Source organism: Rattus norvegicus, chromosome 2 (assembly GCF_021556685.1).
Source record: "Rattus norvegicus strain SHRSP/BbbUtx chromosome 2, alternate assembly SHRSP_T2T, whole genome shotgun sequence".
NCBI classification, from domain to species: Eukaryota; Metazoa; Chordata; class Mammalia; order Rodentia; family Muridae; genus Rattus; species Rattus norvegicus.
Window position 1 is genome coordinate 150,244,282 of NC_141535.1, and position 12,350 is coordinate 150,256,631.

The following is a 12,350-nucleotide window of genomic DNA, read 5'->3' on the forward strand; positions in this document are numbered from 1 at the left end:
TTTTCCATGATGTTCAGTGTGTATTAGATAATCCACATGCAGATCGTTTCTGGAAAAATTACTATTCTGGCAATCATATTAGCTGCCGATCATTTTTGACACATCAAATTTTGACCATTGTCTCAATACTTCTTGGTACTGCTGTCATTTTGGTTTTGCACCCTTTTTTATGAAAGGCAATTTCAAAACAGACTTTCAAGTATGCTGCCCTGTCCAGTCTTTGTAACCCCTTTTCTACAATGTTCCCTGAGCTATGGAGAGTTTAGCTATAATGTACATATATTCACAAGTGTTAGGTACTCCACTATGCACTTCTCTCTTCAGTGTGTGCATTTTTGTTTTCTGTAATGTTCTTCATTTTTGTACTAAGAAACTTCTTTGATGATGGATGATGGCCCCACCTATTGGTGGATGTAAGAGTAATATTTAGAATGCTGTAAAGAACTTGGTGACTTAGTAAATTTATGCGATATATATTAAGATTTATTACATCAGGAGCTCCGTAAATCTGTCTAGATTTCTTGCACCAGCCATGATTTTAATACTTTTGAGAGAAATTCTTTCATTTGCTAAAGTATTTCATGGGACTTTTCCCAAAATATGGATGTTTTAGATAGTACTTGGATTCCTGTCAGATATGGGGGCTTGAGTGCCTGTTGCCAAATAAATCTTACAGGGATGTCTCAGCAATAAACTGATTCTGTGTGGATATGTCTTAGAAACTTCTTTCTTTACGTCACAGTTCTAAGGTACATAAAGCAGTATGCAGGATGAAATGTTAGGGAAGAAACTGATAGTTGTACCCATCTTGAACACCTATGAAATATGCCAAGAACCAGTATCAGATATCAGAATAGGTGCAATAAGGGGCACTACACCTCAATTGTAAACAATTGCACTTTGATTAGACTTCAATGTAATTTCTTTACCACAGCATTGAACATAGTTCTGGGTCTTTCATTTGTTTTCTCAGAAATAAATGATATTCCTAAGTACCGCTATAGATCAACATTTTATACCTTGTTAATTCTCTTTAGGATCATATGTTCAGGTCCTTTGCCTTGTCCAAGTCACATATTTTCACTCCTCTTTTACAAGATAAATTCATTTTCCTAGGAAATTATGAATGAAATAGAAATATGCAATTCCTTCATTTGTGGCTACTTTTTTTCTTCTTTCCACATCTGAAATTAGCCATAATTGATTGTAGTCTGAAATGTTAATAGGTGAAATTTCAAGTAAGAAGAGAATGCTTTCTATACTGAGTTAAGTGAAGAACATTTAGCAGTGACAGTCTTATTTGGGCAAGGATGATAATCATTCTATCACCTAGAGTTTCCTTACAGAGTCTGCTGCCCATCCTCTAGGTACTTGTCAACTATTATGGAACCAATGGCTTGCTCTGCACATCTAAGGTCATACACAATGGACTCTTTTTTCCTACAGCATTTGTAAACAAATAGGAAAATATTACACCTGAATGATGTCAGGGGGACACACATTAGTATTGAAGTAGTCAAAGTTCTCTTATGAAGATCAGATGATAGTAAACATAATGTGCCTAAATATTCCATAAAAATATTCATATATCTTATAAACTCGACATGTAACAACATAAATAATTTACCCACAAAGTGACTATTTCTTCTTAAAAAAATCACAAACTTGCTGTAATGTAAATCAATGAAACCCCATCATCACAGTTAACTTCAAAATATTAAGTGTCTGGTAGAAATTCTAAGTAAATTTCTATTTTAATAAAAAAACAAACAAAAAAAAGAACAGAAAAAAAACAAAGTATAAAACCAAAAACAACAACAAAAATATCTTATAAATTGAAGAGATATCAGATAATGGAAATATTTCCCCATGCTCATGAATCAGTAAGATTTATAAAATGAAAAACCTAGATTGCCATATAATACCCTTTTGATTCTATCATTTAAAGCTGAATAAATTGTATAAAACTTTTGATTTTATTAGGACAAAAAATATTATAGAATTGATTTTTTCCCACTTTCCTTGCAGTCTTCTAACATGAGCCCTTGAACTCACCCATAAAGCCTCTCCAACATGACTGCCAAAACTTTAACTGAACAACTTCTACAACAAGGAACATGTAAAAATTAATGGTACCTGAATCGTACACAAAGAAATGTAGGCTATTGCATTGTAACAAGTGTATGCAATTGTATCGAAAACAAGTGTATTTTTTCGATGTGGGAAAACGTGATGGAAACTTTTTTTAATCCAAACTGGTAGTGTCTATATTATTGGTTTGAGAGAGTTAATGCTTAGAGTTATTAATGAGCAGTATATAAAGGGCCTTGTAATTTTGTTGCCATATACTTTCCCCCCTTTTTTGATGAATGACTACAGGGTTTTTATCATTTTTGTTCTCTTCAATATATACCTTATCTTCCGACTGCTGTTTTCCTTTTGTAGAACAAGATTGTTGATGAGAAATGGCTTACTGGTTACTACGCTGTGTAATGTTTCTCCTTTTTGGCTGATATGAATGATACTTTGGCTGAGTAATAAAGTCTAGGAAGCATCTGTATTCTTTGATAACATGGAGGAGGTTGATCCAGGCCCAAATGTATTTTAGAATGTGAATTGAAATGTCAGGTGTTGCTCGAATGAAGTCAGCTTTATAAGTGACTTGGTCATTTTCCTTCATAAAGTATTGTTTTTTTAATTCTCTCTTCAGTTATTCTTTGATTATTCTGTCTCTACTTGATGTTTTCTATGCTCCTATTATTTTAACATGTTTACCTTTCTGATTTTGGGGAAAATGTTCTCAGACAAACCATATGCAAATTGTTATTGAGGCAGGTTTATTCTCATGCTTATTGTAGTGTCCTGAAATTCTGAATGAGGGACCTGTCTCAGATGGTTCTGATGAGTTAATAAAGATTTTGATAACGAGTGTCTAGGCGGTGCAGACAGAGGCAGCAGTTTTAGAATGCTTGATAAAAGGACCAGGGAGGAAGGAGGCATGGAGATTCACCAGGACAAAAACAAAGGAGAGTGGTTCAGGACAGAGAAGCAGCTGACACGGAAAAGCCAGTGTAAAAGCCGGCCCTGGACGGCTGCCCAATGGGGTCCAGGGCAACAAAGAGGAATATAGACTTCAGCAAGTAATAACGTGGGAATATCAGAGGGGGACAGTTTAGGCACTTGTAGGTTAGGAAGTGGTCTCGCCATTGAGATGAAAAAGGCATATAAAAACAAAGACTGTTTGTATGTGTCTTTCACTTGAGTATATAAAGCATTGGGGAGGTAGGAGAAATGCACCTCAGCCCATCAGCATTTGGAATCACTTGAGTAGTATTTGCTGGTTGCAGAAACAGATGTTGTTCAATATGGAAGTAATAACTTACTCTTAAAAATAAATTGGAAATTCACGAATGTAAAATATGACCTGTGCCTTAAGACTAAGAGGTCAACATGATAGTTAAAACTTTGTAAGCGATTATTTTAATTTTAGTAGTTTGTCACTTTTCTATTCTTCCAGTGAAAATAGTTACTACCAATGCTGTCTGCTGTACCAGGAAACTGTAAGAGCTGTACCCAGCGACCTATGAAGAACGGACTGTGCAAACCTATAAGGAAATATTCTCCTGTTTGCTGATTATTTTCTGCTCTAAGGACACAGGGTTTGGGACTCTTGATCTGAGATTAAAAGAATTTATGTAAATTTGAGGAGTTTTGATGATTATTAACAGTGAGCAAAGCCTTGATGATGTACGTTTGCTCAATAAAAGACAGGGTTACAGCTCTCTAGTTGGGAAAATTTAAGAGCATGAAAGGGGAGAAGAAAGAATGATTATTGAGAAGCTTAAGGAATGGTGAGAAAGGAGAAGAAAATAAAAAATGATGAGAATCTTCAATAAACAGAATCCCTGAAATAGTAGCTTGCATCTACTTCTGGCCCCAAGTGATTCCTGAATCAGCACTGTTACCATTCCCACTAAGGACCCTCCCTATGCTGACGAGGTTCCTCAGCACTGGGTCATAGACAGAATCAGAGAATTTTGTAGACATACGCATAATTCAACATAATATTTCAGACCAAAATTCACTTACAATTTTGTAAACCTATTGGTTGCTTTCATTACAAGCATGTATAAAAACTTCCAGGATTATAAAATATCATAATGATGAAGGTGGTGTTCAGGTCAAATCCATGTTGGATAATCCGAGTTCTATATCTGAGGTGCATTGTGTCTCCAGCAATAGGTAAAGTCTTTAACACTCTAGAAAACATCCGAGGGCAATGGCCTACATTGTTTTGAGAGTCTCATGAACAGTACCAAAGCAACAGAAAAAATAAAACTGAATGTTTATTTTTTTATGCCAAGTTTTGGTGCCATTGTAGACAGTCTATGAGCTTTTGTGGGGACATTTTTAGTCAAAGTGTCATAGCACACATGTGAGTGTGTTTGCGTGTGCATGTGTTTGTGTGTGTGTATGTGTGTCTATAATTATGTACACATATTTGTACTATTTTTTATTTCTGTAAATAATAGAGGAACATAATTTTTATGCTTCTTATCACTTCTCTTGCTGTTTCCCTCTCTAGGATCTCTACGCGATATGAAATGGTCCCTTTTATTTTTGACTTCTTCAGTTTTCCTTCCTGTATGTTTGCATGTAAAATTTGAAGTTAACAATCATAGATGAGAGGGAATTTTCAGTATTTGCCTTTATCAGTTTGGTATACCAACTTAAAACAATTATGATATTTATAGGTCTATCAATTTACTTTCAAGTGTCATTTCCGGTTTTTAACGATTGAATGGGCTTGTACAGTATATATATATATATATATATATATATATATCACAATTTTGTTTATTTATTCATCAATTTAAAAACATTCACACTGTTTCCATATCTTAAATATTGTGAATAAACTGGCAATGAGCATACATTGTGTGCTGGCTCTGCACCCTGTCCTACACCCAGAGGAAGCCTGACTCACAGGTGCTGTGAAATGAACAGGATGACAGGAGAGGCCAAAACATGTAATCCAACACCTGAAGGAACTGGATCCCCCAGGATCTAGAGACATAGGAACCTGGCCCAGCCAGTGGAACAGCTGAACATGGCCTGAACCTGGACACAGAGCACACCTGGCACGCTGTCTCTGCATCCACTATTACAACACCCAGAGGAAACCCAACTCCCAGAGGCTCTGAAATTCACAGGATCTCAGGATCCCAGGATCACAAAGGAAGCTTGACGCCAGGAGATTTCACACAACCAGTACCACTGGAGCTCTGATGAACTCAACATTACATTTGAGGTCACAACATTTTTCCCAATACACAGCATAACTATGACCACACAGAACTCAAAGAAACACAGATCTGTGCCCAGCCAGAGAAACGGGTTACTTTCAAGTTGCTCCACTGACTGGAGTAAACCCAGGGATCTGGATCCTCACCTAGTCTTGCAACACTGTGAGAATACTTGACTCCAAGGAGCTCTAACACACCCAGGATCTCAGGACCTCAGGATCACAGGTTGCAAGACTCACAGAATCACAGAAACAGCTGAACTCTGGGGAGTTCTGTCACAACCAGGATCATAGTAGAGACAGGCTCCAGTCACAGACAGCAATGGGCAGGTAGCACTAGAGATAACCAGGGGGAAAGAGGCAAGCACAAGATTGAAAACAACAGAAACCAAGGCTACTTGGAATCATCAGAACACAGTTCTCCCAATACAGAATGTCCTAAACATAACAAAGGCAATATCGAGCAAACCAGTAGGCACCTTCAAAATAAATGGACAGAAAGTTGAAACAATCACACTAAAACCAGGGACTAGACAAGGCTTCCCACTCTCTCCCTACTTATTCAAATATACTACTCGGAGTCTTAGCAGAGCAATCAGACAAAAATGTACCTTAGTGTTTGGTCTACCATCTGCAAAAGCACTTTGTTTTTTGTCCTAGGAAATAAAGCGATCATTTTACAATTAGTAATACTTTCTCCAATCCTGGCTCCAGTGTAAAGGCATGTTTATAATAACTAACTTGATTCTCACAGTAGTGTATTGAAATAAAGACATTTTTGTCTTGATTCCTCCAGATCATGTGAACTAACTTTTAACTCAAAAGTGGGTTCATGGAAAGTACTCATGGTAGCAATGTTCAATACCAATTCCTAAAACTTCAAAGTTGTCACGTGAGTAGAGGTATGCTCTGAACTGCCAGGACAATGTTTTATGCAAATTTTCAATATCCAAGAAATAAGAAAGTATTATATTCCTGACTATCTAATTGTTTTGCAGACGATGATGATGACCACAACATTTTGTTTTAAACTTGTCTGGCTTCAAGCTAAAATCTATGAACGCTCTGATTTTCAACAGTGTTATTATTTCCAATATATACATTATGTTCTTTAAAACTTCTCTCAATGTTTTAACATCGATTTTCATTAGGAAGGAATGAAGCTAAAAATATGCTCATTTATTTCTAATTTTCTTTATCATGAAACTAGTTCATGAAACTATCATGAAACTGGTACATTTTATAAAGTAACTTTATGTTATTTTTGAAATGTTTGGTGACCACCACTGACTGCTGTTTCTCCGTCACACTTTGATTTCTAGGGATCTTAAAGTATGTCTATGAAAATTTTGGTGTCATTGTACATAGTTCTTGAAAGATAAAACATGATTTGGTCAGAGTGATATTCATATAGGAAAAGTATACATGAAATTTTAAATCATATGAGTAGGGCACAGTAAAAAAAGCCTACAAAAATAGTAATCACTCCATTATTACTGGAAAGTATGTTATTTGGAGAAAAATGTTCAGCAGCATATGGAAGCGTTCAGAGCAGAGAAAGAGAAAAAGACTGTGTATGAACGAGGCTGACTGGTGCAGAATGGGGAACATCTGAGTAGAAAATGGGAGACGCCTGTGGTAGGAAGAAAAACACACCCTCAATAAAGTAGAGGACATTCGAGAACATAGATTTGATTCTGTATTTCTTTTATTACTTGCACTACAATGTATTTCCTTACAGTTAGAATTACGTAGCAGACAATCTCCATGAAAAAAATTGTAGTTTGATAGACTTGTGCTATCTTCATTAGTTCTGTGTAACTACACACATCAGTTGAAATACAGTTTGCAAAAGGTATAATTTGACACTATCACTCAAATTCCTTTGTTTTAAAATCATAAACCTTCTAAGATTACATGATCGTTTTATGAGGATAATGTACATAACGTATACTGTTTTAATTATGACATTTACACATTATCTCCCAGGTTGGTTCATTCTCCATGCTTTGAGTCTCTAGGATTTACTATAAAAATGTAACTATACACTCATAATTATCTATTCTTTATTGTAGATCTCAGTGTTGTCTGACTTTCAGCATTCTGAATTTATCTCACTTAAGCACATTTATCTTTAAAGTAATTGTGAGTTTTGTCTCTGTTAGATATTAAGGCCCACAGAGTTCATGGTATCTGAATACTGAATTTTTCTGTTGACCTTTGATTGATTCAATGAACTAGGTAGTAAGAATTTTCGGGGTGAATATATATTACAAAATATTTTTCAAAGTATTCCTTCAAAATGCAGATATCTACCATCTACCCATCCATCTATCATTCTGTATATCTATCTCAGTGTTTCTATTTATGAAATATGAATATATATGTAAAATATATACATACACACACATAAACAAACAAACACACACACACACACACACACACACACACACACACACACACACACACGCTTTAAAACCAAAGGGTAGAAGGAAAAGAAAATGAAATGCATGGGTCACATTGTCAAAACATGCCATCTCTTCTAATACACCATAACATTCTGTCAGCCTGACTGCTACAGAGTCCGCAGACTTCAGTAGTTTGTCAACTAACTGCTGTATGTAGTTCAATATTGTATGCTGGGAACGAGAAGAAAATTTTACATTGAATCAGAGTTCTCCATTCCATATTATCTCACCATAAAGGTAATTTCAATAACAAATGTGATACTCATAATTGACTTATATTATTTGGAAGTGGTCTGTCTTGATTTGTTCAGACTATGTGAAGTAATTCAAATCACCAGTGTCTTGGAAAACTATTTATGTTAGGAATGTTCTCTACCAATTCCTTAATGATAGAGAGTTATCATGTGAGGAGAAGGATGCATTTCCATAAACAGGAGAAAAGTTTCTGCAAACCTTTAAAAATATCTGACCAGTTTAAGAGTGAGAATTATTTTATGCCCAAACAAGTTGATAACGCACCATGATTGCAAAGATTTTTTATTTGTAACCTCAACCCACAGTAGAAGAATTCTGGTATTCTGCAAATTGTTTTCAACAAAATTTAACAGAATACTGATAAAATAGGTACAACACTCCATTCATTATTTGCTTTCAATTTTATTTAATGAGGAACTGCATTTTTCTAATATCTTAACCATATCTTTACATTATTCTTGAATAAATATAAGGACTGCCATTAAATGCTGTCTCCCTTTGATTCTAATTCTCAGGAACGTTAAAGGCTTTTTAAGTAAAAGTAATGGTGTCTCTCCAAATTTCTTGAAAGGGGTAATATACGATTTAATCAAAATTTCCTTCTGTTAAGTAAATGTATATTTTAAATATTCAAACTGTGTTGCAGGACACAGTAGACAAACCATCAAACGAATAGTCTATATAATAATAGAGGGCAGGCTTTGATTATAGATGAGAGAGTGCAATATACAGAGCTCAGGGCAGAGAGAAAAACAACTTTATGTGACCAAGTCTGTCCATGAGAAAAGGGAGAAAATCATGAGAAAAATTAAAACTAGCGGGGCCAGAATAAAGTTCGCCTTCATAAGGAATAATACTCTAGAACGTTTAGAGAGTTTCCATCCTGTAGAACAAGACAGAAAGGTTTGGAATGCTATGGATATTTAGATGGGAGATTGAGTCTGAGATTTATAGAGTATCTCTCAGGTTGTTTCAATCACAATTCTTTGTCTCTAGGCTACACTCTATAAAATTTACTGCATATTAATAATTGTGTGTCCTCCTCTGTATCCTTCAAAGCTGTCTGGCTTCACAGAACTGTGTGAAGGTTTCAGACTCTCTGTCAGTAAAGCACATTCCAATTAAAATTCTTTGATATTTTGTGTCTATTCAGGTCTAAGGTTCACAGTGTTAATGTCGTCTCCATGCTACCTTTTTCATAAGGAGCCTTTTGTTGAAAAATAAGACTTGACAATCTTCTAGGATTCACATGCATTTCACAATATTCCTCTTATCATACACATGTCTATCTATGTATCCATCCATGTATCTGTATCCTCTCTCATCTATATCTATAAGGACTGCCATTAACTGCTGTCTATCTTTGACTCTAATTCTCAGGGACGTTAAAGGCTTTTAACTATAGATGTAGCTATGTCTACATATATATGTATACTTATAGTTGTGAAAATGTTATTCATTGCAAATACTGGTGGTTCCACTTGTGTATTCCATGTTTTAAAGCTAGAGGGAGAGAAATGGAATGCACATGTCACTCTGCCAGATGGCATGAGCCATAGAATATTGACATCACAATGGTTCTTCAGCCTGACAACTACAGAATCCTCAGACTACAGTTGCTTTCTAGCCACTGCAGTCACCGGTTTGGTGTTTAGAGGCAGAGAGGCGAAGGAAAATTCACATTGTTCGATGAATTCTTCATTGCAGGCTCATCTAAAAAGGTATGTATTTATATAATTTGATTCTCATGATAGACTTATGGTATCAAGAAGTGTTCTGTCTTGATTCTTCCAGATCATGTGAAATAACTCTCACCTAAAGTGGTTTCTTGAAAAGGTAATCATTGTAGCAATAGTCAACACCAAACTTCTACAGAAACAAAGTTATCACATGGAGAGGGGTATATTTGAGTTACAGAGGAGAATAATTTGGGTAAATTTTTAAAAACTGTACAAGTTAGAAATGAGGATTACTTTATTCTCAACCCATGTACATTACCCACCATGACTTCAGATAATGTTCTTAAGAAACTGGTAAATCTAACCCAAAATCTAAGAATTCTCTGCTTTTCATGAAATTGTTATTTTTTCCATCACACCTTGTATTCATTGGAATCTAAATCTCAAATTTAACATTGACTCAGATTAGAAATGCACAGCTTTCATGACATGGTCATTTACTTTCAATTTTGTTCATCATGAAACTGAGGTAATACTATATTTAAACATATCTATCATTATTGCTTGATGTGTGTGATGGCAACCATAGGTGTTCTGTGTTTGAGGCTTTGATTCATGTTTGTCTTAAGTCCCTTAAAAATGGAAGCTAGGACATTTCTGCACAAATTCTTTGAAAGATGTAATATACATATATTATATTACATATTGTGGGATGAATTACTGTCACTTGAGTAACTTCGTATTTTAAATATCCAAACTGAATGAGCAGGGAAAGTAAAGGAAACACCAAAGCAGAAGCCACTGCATTATTAGAGCAGCAATATTGTTATGGTTAAGAGAGGAAAATGTTCAGAGGCATCCGGAATTTTTTCAGGATATAGAAAAAAGAAACAGGTTTGATATGATCAAGTCAAGGAAAAGAGAAGGAATACAATCAGAAGAGAAAGAAGGAGATAGGTTGGTCAGGAAAAAGGACTCACAGAGAGGAGGGGGGTTCTCGCACGTATTAGGAGTTAGTATGATGAGGACGGGGACAGGATGTTGGAAAAGAACAGAAACGCAGATGGGGATTTTAAATTTATATAAAGTATGTTTAGCCCCTTCAGGAGTAAAGAAGGTCAGAATGGGAACTGATATCCTATAAGAACAAGTCAATGGAGAGTCAGATGTCCCTTTTGCCACAAGGGAAATATGTACCTTTGTTAGACAAGACAATTTCACAATTTTTTGACGAACGCTTATTTTCTTTTTCATTTTTGTTATTGTTGTTGTTGTTCTTCTTCTTTTTGTTGTTTGTTTTTATCTATTTGTTTTTACCATCAGGAATCTTTCTTTACTGTATCTTGAGCTGGACCAAGCCTGGCACTTCTGAGTCCCTCCCAGAGACCTAACTAAATCATCTAGATAAAATGATTATTTCTTCACATCTACTATGTTAGCTAACAAAGATTTAGTTATGGCATTTTCTCAGAGTACCATATCTGATATCTGTCATAACCTACATCTACATTAGTACTCAAAACAATTTCAAATTTTTGGTTATACATTAGCAGTGTAGTAACTTAGTTGGATGATATTACCACAACGTTAGGATCCACATTAAAGTGTTGCAGCATTTACAGTTTGAGAACTATTTCTCTAGATCCTTCCATTTACAATTCTTCAAACTACCCCATGACTCTTCAGAAAAGATTCCCACTTCTGAAAAGATCCCAGTTCTTCAATATGTTCCCAATAGTTTTCTTCATACATGACATATTTTCTGTTACATTTTAAATCTGTCTATACCTCAACAGAATCATGCTTGGAAAATTGAGTCTGTATTTTAACACCATTTACCCTTTGAAATAGAGTATGAATACTGGTCTTATAACTTATCCACTGAATGCTTTCTCTGCTAGGTGGAGTTCTGTATGAGGAGCATTTTTTTCCAACATGGAAATGATTGAGGAAGATGTGGGAGAAGAAAATCGAGCCGTAGTTTGCCAAGGGGCCGCGGTTCTCCGAAGAGGCTGGAAAAGAAATAAACGATATCTCACCCTCTTCACTGATGTTTTGGTTATATCCAGTAAACTGTAAGTAAAAGCATCATGCATTCCTTACTATAAGAGGCCACACATGGGAAAAGATTTAATGTACAAAACTATTTAAACTAGCCATTATTTTTGAGATTATAATTACTTCACTGCTCTCTTTCCTTTTCCTCTTCCATGTCCTTCCATAGATCCCTCCTTCTTCTCTTTTAAAATCATGGCTTTGTGTTTTTTATTACTTGTTCTTACACATTATTTCATATAGAAGCTAACTTAGGATACACATATATAATAGATATGTATATACACATATAAATGTATAGTTTCTAAGTATTTAAATATAGCATGCTCAGTCAGTATAATACTGTGTGTATTTGTGTTTTCAGGAAGGTATATTTGGCATTAGATAAGCAACTATGTGATTTTCCTAGGGGTGGGGTGCTCTCTTACTCTCAAATTTCCTTAGTGGCCTTTACTTCTTGAGTAGGGTTGATGCTTAGTTGACTAACCCTACGTAATTGCAATTTTTTTGACACATTACTTGGGCACATTTAAAAAATGAATTAAGGTATTACTCTGTTGTTTTAATCTGGCAAAAGATTAGCAACAA

The 12,350-nt window shown here is 35.2% G+C and overlaps 1 protein-coding gene across 2 annotated transcripts in view; it reads left to right on the forward strand.

Annotated features, from left to right (window-relative positions):
* Positions 1-9,635: 9,635 nt before the first annotated feature.
* The window catches only part of LOC148006695 (uncharacterized), a 47,503-nt gene continuing 44,788 nt past the window's right edge, over positions 9,636-12,350 (forward strand). For both annotated transcript variants that reach the window (XM_087637477.1, XM_087637481.1), the window contains exons 1-2: positions 9,636-9,749; positions 11,609-11,782. In XM_087637477.1, the coding sequence (XP_087493603.1) occupies positions 11,643-11,782 (140 nt within the window). In that variant the 5' untranslated portion in view covers positions 9,636-9,749; positions 11,609-11,642. The remainder of the gene's footprint in view (positions 9,750-11,608; positions 11,783-12,350) is intronic.